Here is a 13234-nt window from a genome sequence, read left to right on the forward strand (position 1 = left end):
ACCCTCTGAAATGGAGACTTTGAATCTTTTATTATTCCCTTTTGTAGCCACACTCCATTTATGTTAGTGATGTCACTGTCTAGTTCAGTGGTTCTTAACCTTCCAAATGTGGAGACCCTTTAATACAGTTCCTCATGTTGTGGTGACATAAAATTATTTCCATACCATAAAATTATTTTTGTAGTTACTTCATAACTGTAATTTTGTACCATTATGAATCATAATGTAAATATCTGATACGCACAGTATCTGATAAGTAACCTTTAGGAAAGGATCATTTGACCCCCAAAGGGGTTGTGACCCACACAGGTTGAGAACCTCTGGTCTAGTTAATATGCAAGTCTAAGTATATATTTTAATTCCTTGCATTCTTCATTCAAATAGCAATTCATGTTAAATCATGCCATTTGTTTCTTCTCCTACATTTCTAGGTTCTAATTCTCCTGTTTTTAATAAGTGTTCCTTTTGTTGTCTCCATATAATTGCAGTTGGAATTTCAGAGTCTTCTCTGGCCATTTCCAACTTCAATCTATGCCTCAGAGCCCCTCCAGGCAAGCATCACATGCCACCTTCTCAGGAAACGTCATGGGTGGGGCTGGTGAGATGGCTCAGCGAGAAAAGATGCTTGCATCTAAGTATGGCAACCTGGATTTGATCTCCAGAATCCACATAAGGGAACAATCAGCCTCCACAAAGTTGTTCCCTGAGTGTCATATACGTGATGGAGCATGCATGTCCCACATTTATCTCATGCATACATAATCATAAAATAGCCATAATAATGAGATAGACATCTGGTGGCATGCCTCCATCATAGCAATCTTGCCTTTTCTTCTTTCAATAATTCATGTAAGAATTCCTCATTTATGCTGAACTCAAGAAATCTAGTGACAGAGAAGGAGGACTGATGAGCAAAGGGGTTAAGACTGGGCTGGTTTAACCCACAGAAACAGCTGACCTGACAAGGGTTAGCTCTTGAATCCCAGACTGATGCCTGGGAATCCAGCATGAGACTGATCAAGACCCCCTGAATGTGGGTGTCAGTGAGGAGGCCTAGGTAATCTATTGAGCTTTGGGTAGCAGATCAGTATTTATCGCGGTTATACAAAATGACTTTGGGCACCCATCCAACAATGAGAGATGCACTCTCACCCTGGACTCTTTGGGGAGGGTCTAGGCCCTGCCCTGGATGAAATGACAGACTATGGACACCCCCATGGAGGGCCTCACCCTCCCTGGGGAAATGAGGGAATATTGGAGGGGTTGGTGGGAGGGCATGGTAGGAGGTGAGGGAAAGGGAAAGGGACTTGGATTGACATGTGAAGCAACCTTGTTTCTAATTTAAATTAAAAAATAAAATTAAAAAAAGAATTCCTCATTTATGAAGCTCTTGCCATCATAGTCTGCTTAAGTATGGTTGGGATTACTAAAACTGAGCATATGATTTGTATCTTTATCATTATGTCATATTGGCGTGAGAGAGAGTGGTGTGAGTGTACGCATGTATGTGCGTGCGTGCGTGCGTGTGTGTGTGTGTGTGTGTGTGTGTGTGTGTGTGTGTGTGTGTGGCTTGTGAACCCTGGGTATTCTCCCTAGATTCTATGTTGTCTGAGAACAGATCAGGTCTCCCTTAGACATATAGGATTTGTGGTCTGAACCGTCCATCATTCCATCAGCACTCTTTGTGAGCCTTGCGCCTCAGTAATAGCTATAATATTTATTTTAATAGGTTAGCCACGCGCATACGACAGTTTAAAAAATTCAAAAGAGGGCTCAGCGAAAAGCAAGTCTCCTGCTGCAGTTCCCGGCCACACAGCTCTTCTAGGAAGCACAGTCGTCAGCAGTTTTTTTGTCCTTCTAAACAAACCACATTTTTAATGTGATACCAGGTGTCTTCCTCCTAGTAGTGAACTGCCCACATGGGTAACATCCAAATATTCACTTTTCCCTCGTCCTACCTTCCATATCTCTGGGCTTTCGCCTATGCCTGGATGAATACTGTAGACTAATCAAGCTGTCTGTTTCACTTACTCTTGTTTCCTTGGCAGTTGAGCTGAAAACCCAGCAGGAGTGTGAGACAGAACCCACCCCCTGCTGCTGACTCTGTTGGAAAGTCAGAAGACAAGCCAGGTGGCCTGTTCCCAAATTCCCAGTGCAGTGGCCTCACCGTGAGGCTGCATATGCAACCCCACCCCCCAAGAAAGCCCTTGAGATGGTTGGGAACAGGGGGTGAGAAGTGGGTCACGAAGGGGCCACATCCGGGTGACTGGCTCACAGATCCACTCACTTCTGTGCGGCGACGGCTGCCACGGATGCCAGGAGCCCGGGCTTGCTTGCTTTCCCTCCGAAGGCTCCACCAACCCTTTTCACATGGCAGTTGATCCTGTTCTTTGGGATGCCCAAGGTGCGAGCCACCATTTCCTGTGAGTATTTGGCCATAGGCCCCCAAGAAGGTGAAACGGAACACAAAGGATTAGCAAGAAGTTCATTTGCTGAAGAACTTTCTGAGCATTTCTCCCTGCCCACAATAAGCATATATTTATCTATTTTTGAGTACCAACCACAGAAAATGCTATGGGTGCCAGCTGAAAGGATACATTGGTATCGCTTTTCAAAATTAATGAATGATAGATGGAATTACAAACAGGCACACTGAGCTCTTCGTTCCCTGCTGTGCAGCAGCCCTTGTAATCCTACCAACGGTCCCTTATCACTGAGCATTAATACCTTATGTAATAAATAAGCTGACAGAAGAGACATAAGAAGCTGTGCACTATGCAAAAGGAAATATTACACAATTCCAAGTCAGGCCTGCAAAGCTCATCAGCGGACCATGAGACGTGAAGGTAAATCTGAGCCTGCTATGACTCGGGCAATGACCTGGAGTGGACCAGAGGGAAGCTGCTAACAACTCAGGCGGTAGCCAGGTTAAAGGTGGCTGCAGGGGGACCATGCCAAAGCATGGTGGGCGGAGTTAAAAATGGCAACTCCCATTCCTTAACTCAGACATCAACCAGGGAATAGTTGCTCCTGCATCAGTGGGTAGAAGGGTGTGGCCACAGCATAGCATGCTACGGAGAGCTCACACAAGAGAACAGGAGGGTGGCTGGAAAGGGAGGCACACATCCTGGACAGTGAGTGATGTTGCAGGGCTGTGTAACCTGATGATAAACGGAGTTCGTATTTGTGTAGTCAGGATAAGCTATGCTGTTTGGGAAGGGCCTGAAATCAAAGGTGTAAGGTCTATGGAGCTGTGCAGTCGTAAGAAAGTCTAGAAGCTCAGAAATACAGTAGAACCCGGGCAGAGAGAGCAGACAAGGGCAGTCTCTAGCTGTGAATGAGCCACTTGTGGAAACTTGGCTATGACTCATCTACCAGATAGTGTTCATCAATGTTAAACTTCCCAAGAATGACTATGCTGTGACTATAAAGGCAAACATTGGAGGAACACACAGCTATACGTGTGTTTGCACAAACACACACAGTTAGCTCATTTCATCTCCTATTTTACCGTGTAAGTGCGTATTTTGAAAAGTTATCGTCATTTAGCAGAAGGAGGGACTTGAGAGCACAGCAAGGACATTGGAGAGTGTTAAGAAGCAAATGATGTGCAGGGGAAGGCAGCGAGGATGTCCAGGAAAGGGGGAAAAGTATGGTTTAGGTCGAGGAGCAGCAGCAACTAGTGACTGTGGCAGAAGATGTAACTGAAAAAGGCAGGCAGTTGTTCTTATAACACGCCTCGGATGGGAGGGAGGGAGGGAAGCAACTGCCACCAGGTGAAGCAGAACCAGGGGTACAGTTCTAATTTAATTGTAATTATTTTAAGTGTGTGTGTGTGTGTGTGTGTGTGTGTGTGCGCACGCGCGCGCGTGCACACATAATATTCAACTTCGGTCTAATTGATGTCTTCAACCTTGACAAATGACACTCTATAGCTCAGACAAATGACACTCTAAAATGAGGCCTACCTGTGTAAATGCTGCATCCTGGCTTGACACATATATGTCCATCTCTTTATCCTCTGCCTTGGGTACCACACGTACACTCTGAGTCTCCATGTAAAAATGTTCCTGGCCTCCAAAGTGTACTTCCCCTTTTGGACAGAGTGAACACATGTGACTTTAGAGACACATCATTTAAATTTAAGTGGGGCATTGCTAAATGCCATGATTTTCTTTTAGGTCATAGGAATAGCATTTAGTTTCCTGTCTTGATTTAAGAAAAAAAAAGCATTGTGATTTGACAAAGTTTCCATAAGCAGCTGTCATTATGTATATTTGGCTGATCACAGGCAATTTAAAATCTCCTATGCATTTGGCTCCATTTCCCTACCTACTCATGTTAACATGTTCTTAAGTACTAGGAATTAATTTTTATTGGCTTGAGCAACAACTGGGATATCTTCTTGAGAAGAGTGAAGATTCATTAAGTTTATCCAAGCCGCGAGCACGATGGGCAAGTACTGCCACTTAGCTGTGTCCCCTGCCCTTGGTGTTTGGGACAGCTTTCACTACACCCCAGCCCAGGCTGCCCTTAAACTCCTGCTCTTCCTGCCTCAGTATCCAGGGTACTGGGATACACCACCAAGCCTCACTTCAGCTTTATAGAAGCCAGAGTATCACTATATTAAAAACCCCTGTGATAGAACAGAAGGTGCTTAAGAATTCACCTTCAAGGGGCTGGGTGTAGTAGTCCACACCTTTAATTCCAGCAGGCATCGGCAGGGGCATGGGCAGGGGCAGGGGCAGGGGCAGGGGCAGGGGCAGGGGCAGATGAATCTCTGTGGGTCTGAGGTCAGTCTGGTCTCTACAAAGTGAGTTTGAAGCCAGCCAGAGCTACAAAGTAAGACCTGTGTCAACCACCTTCCTGCACGCCCCCCAAAGAGAGTTCACCTTCAAGGATTTGATCAACACATTGGAACGCTGACTGAACATTTCCTTGCTCCAGCTTCTTTTCGGGTCCGATGAATGACTCATGTAGCAACGCATCCTAGGGAGGTAACAAATAAAGGCAAGATTCAGGTGGCTCAGTATGGTCACCTGCACATCCTGCACACTGAAAGCCATGAGCAATGATAATCACCAATTTCAAAATTCCCCAGGACATGCGTGTGGTAAACATGACCTGCTAGGGCCTCCGTGAGTATGGGGACAGCTAAGAGCCTGTCTTCTGAGCTGGCACATGGAAGGCACCATCGTGGTGTAACTCAGCCCCTTATCTAGCTGCACATCAATCTGCCCTGAATTCAGGACACAGTGTTCTTTAAACCTCAGAAGAAACCCATTAAGGAGGCTTAATGCTAGATTAGCCTAAACCCTTACACTAGCTTCGGAGTTCACCCCACCCTCCACCCCACCCACAGTCAGATGTGTTCAGGAGTATGACAAATAGCAAGAATGAGACACATAACTCAAGTTCCTTAATTTAGCCAAGGAACTCTCAAAAATCTCAGCTGGTTGTATTCTTGATTCTTTGTTTTGCAAATAGTTTACTTTTTTTCAAAGATATATTTAAAACTTCTTTGTTTTGAAATTAAGCAACACATTTCAAGGTTGGCAAAGTGAGATAGCATCTCCATAGACTGGAGAAGGGGCAGCCCTCAGGCACCTCCATCTGTGCGAGTGCACATCCAAAGGCGAGCCCTACTGTTAGGTTTTTATGTATTCTTCCAGATATGTACACATACAAATACACAGAAGTCTGTATTCTTAACCCCCTCATTATGCACATGTTTGCCTTTCATTTATCAGTACAATTTAGAGATGTTTCTGTAGCCATGAATAGAGAATGTGCTCATAAAAAGTACACACAGCTCCACAGAATTCCAATGTGTGTGTGTGTGTGTGTGTGTGTGTGTGTGTGTGTGCGCACACGCGTGCATGTCTGTTTGTGTCTCTGTGTGTGCCTCTCTCTGTGTGTATGTGTGTGTGCTGGTTCAAAAAGACCTCCTGCATGCTAGGCAAGCACTCTGCCAAGCTTCAGTTCTGCTATACAGACAAGACCTGGATTTGTGTTCATTGTTTTACTATTGCCAGCAGTGGTACAGACAATGAGTTTGAATACATTCTCTTGCAGGAAGACAATCTAAGCCTGGAGAAGATCCGATATTGAGCTTGCTGGTAAATTTGCTTAAAATTTTCATAGATGTTGCTAAATGTTTCTTCATAGAGATTATTGTTGTGTTTCATATTCATCTCAGGAAGACAAGACAATATCTGCTTTCCTACAGCTCACCAGCTCAGTGTTGCCAGGCTTTGTATTTTGTTAAAAAATGACAGTTCATCACAGCTCTTAATTGTCTTAATTTAATAGTAGGATCACACATTGGCTGTTTGCAGTTTCTTCTTGTGATCTATTTATATCTATGTGCTCAGTTTTCCTATTTATTCCTTTTTTTTCATTTCTAGGAAGTATTTGTGTAACTAGGGACTATGTCTCCTGTGTTGTGGCCTGAAGGTATTTTTCCAGTTGGTGCTAGTCTTCTGTTCCTAGCACATTTTCCTTTGTGCTGGAGTACACTTACTTTACATTGCTAATCTATTAACCCTCTGTCTTATAGAAGTTACAAGTTGACACAATGGGGTACTACTGAGCAGAAAAAAAAACAATGGAATCTTGAAATTCACCGGTAAATGGATGGCACTAGAAGAAAACCATCCTGAGTGAGGTAACCCAGTCACAAAATGACAAACATATATGGATTTTAGACATGGGTCAGGATAGTGCCAGTCTGCACTTCCATTGACAAAGAGTCTGGGAAACAGGAAAGAACCTAAGAGAGATATGCATGGTACCCCAGAGAAGAAGAATGAGGCAAGATCTCCTGAACAGATTGGGTATACGGCGAGAGGTGGGGGGGGTGGGATCTGGGACGAAGAGAGGGGAGAAGAGGAAGAGAGAGTAGGTCATGGGGGAAGAGGAAGGTTGAGTCAGGGATAGAAAAGGGGGAGAACAGGATGAGAAATACCATAAAAGAGGGAGTCAGGTTAGAAGAGAGATCTGGCACCAGTGAGACCTCTAGTGATCTAAAGGGATGACACCAACTAGCAAGCTAAGCAATAGTGGAGAGACCACCTTAAATGCCCATTCCTGATAATGAACTTGACGTCTACACTATATGCCATCCTAGAACCTTCATCCAGTGACTGATGGAAGCAGAGGCAAACATCCACAGTTAAACACTGAACTGAACCCATGGAACCCAGTGACAGAGAGAGAGGAGCAATGAGCAAATTGGCAAAGAATGGGCTTGCAAAACAAGCAGAGACAGCTGATCTGAACAAGGGGGAGCTCTTGGACCCCAGACCAACAGCTGGGAGGCCAGCATGGGACTGATCCAGAACCCCTGAATGTGAGAGTCAGTGAGGAGGCCTGGGTAACCTATGGGGCCCTGGGCAGTGGATCAGTATTTATCCCTGGCATATAAACGGACTTCGTGTGTCCATAACACAAAGAGGGATGCTCTCTCAGCCTGGACTCTTAGGGGAGGGCCTGGACCCTGCCCTGAGTGAAATGACAGACTCTGGATATCCCCTATGTGGAAGGAAGTGGGGATAGGGTAGGAGGCTGGGGGTGATGGTGGGGGGATGCGGGAGAAGGGGAGGGAGAGGGAACTTGGATTGACATGTGAAGCAAGCTATTTAAAATTAAAGTAATAAAAAAAAGTTAAAAAAAAGTTACAAGTTGAGCCATACCCATTAACAAGGCGTCCACCATTGCCTTCTCCACCCCCTTCAGGTTTTTCTTTTGACCTCTCCACCAATGTCTAACCTTCCTTGTCTATTCTGATGCAATGAGCCATGAGCCATGTGGTAAGGTTGATGGCCTATCCCTATTTTTCATTAGCACTTGACCTCAAGTGTATGCGACCCCACTGCATGGATCTTTGGACAAATCTCTGTAAAGGAGCAGAGAGTGCTCAGTGGGTTGTCTGCTCTGCCAAGAAATGCAGCCATTCCCATCTTGTCCTCCTGGGGAGTAGTGCTGCTTCCTTCGCTAGCGGGCCTGCCACAAAATGCGAGAAGAAATTGCTGCACTTTACCTGGGAACCTAGAAAAACGTGAAGAAAAGCAAAAGATCCTCTCCACACTCAGGGGGAAGGGACCAGTCTCATGTAGGGCAACAGAAAACTTAAAGATGACACAGAGCCTGGGCAGGTGCAACCTAGGTAGATGCAACCCGGGCAGATGCTAAGAGAAATAAATTCCAAATTTGCTTATCATCAAATTCACCTAAGAGGCAAAGGGGTGAACTTTCTAAGATTCAAATGTCAAGCTAGGAAATTGGGGAAACCAGACAGGTTTGTTTCAGATGTCCTCAGGGATGGTGGTCCCAGGAGGGGCCTGTAGTGGGACTGGAGTTCCCCTTTGTAGCCCAGAGTATCTGAAGGAAAGAGGAGGGCAGCAGGAAACTTCCAGAAAAAAAAAATGTGATGTGTATGTGTCATGGCTGGAGTGCATGACAGATGTCACATGTTAAGGCATTTTTCCCAGTACTGCATAGCAACATCTAGTAGTACCCTTCATACCTTCTACAAAAATCCACTGCCAGGTGACTCCAAGAGAGAGCAGATGTGGAAGTTACCTGAACTGTCACGATCAGGGGCTCCACATCTTCATAGACAATCTTCACTTTTTTTGAGGCCTGCTTGGCGTGAGCGTAAGAATCGGCAGCCACGGCACAAATAATGTGACCCACGCAAATCACCTGAGGAGAAGCAGAGCAGAGGACGTACGAGAGAGAATGGCAGATGACTTCCTCTTGTCAACCAGGGAGGAAGAAGGGCTGGCCTTGGGGGAGCGACTTGTAGCATGAGGCGCAGGCTGGTGTGAGCAGTGCCTCCGCCGCCACTGCAATGTGCCTCCGGTAGGTTACCAAAGCATCTAAGCCTCAGTGTCTTTGTCTTAAAAGAAGTACGTGAGATTAGCTGGTTCTCACTTCCTCAAGTCAGTTACAACACAAGGCTTGGCACAGATGGGTAGTCTCGGGTCATTGGAGGGGCGTCTGTAGAGCCCCAGTGTAATAATAATCCAAGCCAGTACCTCATCCTGTGCGAATAGGCTTTCTTCTTCTCTGCCGTTGTCACTGGGAATATCTTGAGCTGTTATGACATCAACCACACCAGGTGATGCCAAGGCCTCGGAGGCATCAAGGGAACTGGAAAGGAAACAAAACCATAGTGTGTAGCAGGGACCTCATTCAAGTGAAGATGGAGATTCTAAGAAACGACCTGTGACCCATAGGAACATCACTAGACAGGTCCACACGTGGAGGTCTTGCCACCAGGCAAACACTGTTGGCAGTAGATAGAGGACACTCGTTACACTGGGCACAGAGTAACCTCCATTCTGAAGGTAGACAGTCATAAAAGACAGAGAGAATCACAGTTTTGGGGGGTCGCACGAGGCAGGCAAGTTGTTCTTGCCTCATTAAATTCTCAGATAACAATGGCATGTTCTTCAGATGAACGTTGCTCATTCAACAGGGTTTTCCTCTACTGTGCTCCCACGCCCACTGCTCCTTTTCCTCTTGTGTTCTCAAGATACATGCTCAGACTGTGTTTTCAGTGTGTTGAGTAGGCTTCATTGCTAAGAGGCAACCAGGTCCTTAGGTACCAGCTGGGTATCCCAAGCCTCCCAACTCCACCACCGTTGCTTACATCATTCTAGCATGTGGCCGGCTGCTGGTTACCACGGCCAGGAAGAGTTCTTCTGCCAAGACAGACACATCATCACAAAACACTGCCTCCCCTGTGGCGTGTTTAATGCCAGACTGATGCATGATGGGACGCCCCACTGGGTCTTGCAGGGGCTGCTGGGGGTCTATACCCTGTGTCAGAGGAACAGCACAGAATGGAATGATTAAGCAAGACCAGCCATGGTCAGCAGGATCTGCCAGGAAGCAGGTGTCTATTCTATTCTCCTGAGGTGAACTTTCCAGAGCAACCCAGTTCAGCTTAACCCGGGGTCTTCTTTTTTCCTTCCGATGCATATTAAATGAAGGGACACTAGCCACTAGAGCAGGTGGCTCTGGCAGGCCTTGCCCTTCTCCCCATTCCCTCTGCCTTTCTAGAAGGTGTTAGATTCCACTCCTAAAGTCAGCCATCAAGTTCTAATCCCTTATTTGGCCACTTTCTCCTCCTGAGGCTGACTACAGCAATCAGAGCTCCCTTTGGCTCACCTAATTAACTCACCCAATTAAAATTAAACACCCCATCCTAACACGGGGTTCCCCCTTTACCGTTATAAACCACCATTTGCCCATGTACCGTGTCTCCTCCCTATGTAGAAGCAGTCCTTTGTCCCTCTGGGACAGCAATCCCTGCCCCTTTCCCTTGTCCCCTTCCCCTCCTTCCTCCTCCCCCAGCTCCTTTACCAGGGCACCCTAGCCCAGTCTAACACCAGTAGGGCCATTTGCTGCTGTTTTTCTGCCACAATCAGAAAGCAGCCACTTTAGCTTAATAAGAGGTCTGTCTGTGAATACAGGTGCTCAGGTGTGGTTTGTGACTAATCCAGGGAGCCCCTGCGGTGCGGGTGTCCCCTTCATGTACAAAGCAGAAGGGTGCTCACATGTGACAAAGATGAAACAAGTTGGGACTTGACCTGAACAAAGCCGGATTGTGTGACAGCTAGCATCTAGGAGACCTATTTTCTGAGGAAACTTGCGTGTTTTATAAATAGACCTCAGTGAGAAGCCACTGAAGGTAGGGTTATAAGCTGGTGGCAGGTTTATGTCTCTAGTGGGTGGGAATTGGGGACAGGAGTTCTAGCAAGTCTTAGACAGAAATTTCTAAGTGTTTTAAGTTCTCTGGGTTGTAGCTTCTATCTTTCAAGATGTGGAATTAGAGGCCTGATTTTTAGGTAAAATAACATTTTAAACTTGTAAACTAAGATAATATACATTCAAAAAATTTGTGTTTGTGTGAGTTATGTGCATGTGCTCATGTGTGTTTACCTGCATGTGTGCCTATGAAGGGCAGAACTTGACATCTAGTGTCTTCTCTTACTACTCTCTACCCTATTTTTGAGGCAGGATCTCTCTCATTGACCCTGGAGCTTACTGTTTTGGCTAGACTGGCTGGCAGCAAGCCTGGGACCCACCTATGCAGTTATGTGGGGACACGCAGGGTGTGTTCCGTTTACTCTAATGCTGATGGGGTGGAGACTGTGCAGTTATAAGGAGACATGCAGGATTTGATTTTGTTTCCCAGGAGAGAATCAAATTATATGTTCCCTATAGGAAAAACAATCTCAGGGGTTATAGGTTTTTCTCTGCAAGATAGTTTCTGCTTTTGCATCTGAATCAGTCACATTTTACCATTCTCTCCAAACTCAGTCCCTTTCACTTTTATTCACTGATTTTTAAAAATCAGTTTCTTTATTAATGACTTATAAAAATCTCTGCTATGTGCTTTAAATTTGTATGAATCAAGTTTTGAATATCTTAGGATAGAAGTAAAGGACTCACTTTAGTTCTCTAATAAGAAACTGAAAAACGCGCACGTACGCACGTGCGTGAGAGTGCGTGTGTGTGTGTGTGTGTGTGTGTGTGTGTCTACACAACCCTAATCTCTCAGTCCACACTTTCCTCAGCCCTGAAGGGCACAAGACTTCTCGAGGCAGCTGTGTAGGTGACAGGCACCGACAGATGGGTATAAAGTTCTATCATGTTTCCTTCTGTAATTTAGGTCTGAATTAAGGCTTGTGTGTTGAAGGCCTGGTGACCAGCCTGGGGTGCTACTGGGACCTAGTGGAGCCTTCAGGAGGTAGAGCCTAGCAGAAGGAAGTTAGATCACTGGGGCCACGCCCTTGAAGAAAGCATCAGGACCACTGCTCTCCCCCTCTTCATCACTACTTCCAGGCTGCCAGAAGGTTAGTAAGCACACCGTCCTCTATGATGCTCTGCCTCACCACAGTCTCCCTCAAACTGGAGCCAACCAGCCATAGGTGCAAATTCCTGAAGCCATAAGCCAAATACACCTTAGGGGTTTTTAAGTTGATGTAGCTAGCACTAGAAAATTAACACATTCCTCAAAAGGAAACCTGCATTATTGGTTAAGTACAGAGAAGTCTTGAGCTGGGCCTGGTGTGGACATCTTTAATGGGAGCAGAGAACAGAGGGCTGCGTAAGCAATGCCGGTGTTGAGGGAAGCAGCCGTCTGAGCTCTGTGTGAGTGATTGGGAAGGTCAGAAGGTCAGGAGGGGTGGGGTCTTTTGGTGATACAGCTGTTTGGGGGCTACCCATAGTCCTGTTAGTAACCCCTCACCTATGCCCTGTGAGTTAGTCCAATCCATTCATGGTTCCACCAAGCTGGACTTGGATGGGCTCATTCCTTGCCCTGTCAGCACTTCCCTACACAGGGTGAACAGACGGCCCGTTCATGTGAAATTCATGTGAAATGTGGCATGGGGACTCTCCAGGTGACATCCAGCCAGCGGCCACCTGAGTCCTCACTGCCACTGAGACAATCACAAGAACTGGTAAAGCGCCTCCCTTTTTGCATAACTGTTGCTTCAGAAACCACACTAGAAAGAGCCTCTCTTAAAACCAGGGCATGAAATGATTAGACACAGCACAGGAGGCCTCTGCTGCCCCCTGCTGGGATCCTGGAGAACCCCCAGTACCTTTACAAATAGGCTGTTCTGTTTCAGTGACTTTATTATAAGAGAGACTGTGTTTGTATAAAAATACTTCAAGTATAATGACACCTGGACACTATCAAAATTTTAAGTTATTCCAGCATGATAGACTGAAAAATTATCTTAGTTGTCTTAAAATGCATTTTAAAAATTCTGAGTGAGCATCTGTATATTTTAATGTTTTAAAGATCATTTTCCCCCAGTCATCTGCCAATTCTTTTTTTTTTTTTTTTGATTTTATGAGACAGGTTTCTCTGTATTGTTTTGGAGGCTGTCGGTCCAGCCCAGCCTCGAACTCACAGAGATCCGCCTGCCTCTGCCTTCCGAGTGCTGGGATTAAAGGTATGCGCCACCAACACCCGGCCATCTGCCAATTCTTTATGTCTATTAATTTGTAAAAGTTTTTGTTGTGAATATTTTTTAAATCATTCATGCATTCTCTTTTATGTAATCAGATCTTTCAGGCTTTTCCTCTATGCTTCTGGGTTTCAGCCCTGTTTGGAAGACTTCCTCAGCTGCAGGCTTAAAAAGAGTCTGCACACATTTTAACCTAGGGATTCCACGTTGCTATTTTTAATGGTTAAAATATTAATAAA

At 45.6% G+C, this 13234-nt stretch overlaps 1 protein-coding gene across 5 annotated transcripts in view; it reads right to left on the reverse strand.

The window, feature by feature from the left end:
* LOC101823809 (aldehyde oxidase 3) overlaps positions 1-13234 on the reverse strand; it is an 89667-nt gene that overhangs the window by 39840 nt on the left and 36593 nt on the right. For all 5 annotated transcript variants that reach the window (XM_040753585.1, XM_040753584.1, XM_040753583.1 and 2 more), the window contains exons 17-22: positions 9659-9828; positions 9042-9156; positions 8584-8706; positions 4893-4989; positions 3969-4093; positions 2288-2421 (exon numbers count right to left, since the gene is read on the reverse strand). In XM_040753585.1, the coding sequence (XP_040609519.1) occupies positions 2288-2421; positions 3969-4093; positions 4893-4989; positions 8584-8706; positions 9042-9156; positions 9659-9828 (764 nt within the window). The remainder of the gene's footprint in view (positions 1-2287; positions 2422-3968; positions 4094-4892; positions 4990-8583; positions 8707-9041; positions 9157-9658; positions 9829-13234) is intronic.

Source organism: Mesocricetus auratus, unplaced genomic scaffold (genome assembly GCF_017639785.1).
Source record: "Mesocricetus auratus isolate SY011 unplaced genomic scaffold, BCM_Maur_2.0 Super-Scaffold_100010, whole genome shotgun sequence".
In the NCBI taxonomy this organism is placed as follows: Eukaryota; Metazoa; Chordata; class Mammalia; order Rodentia; family Cricetidae; genus Mesocricetus; species Mesocricetus auratus.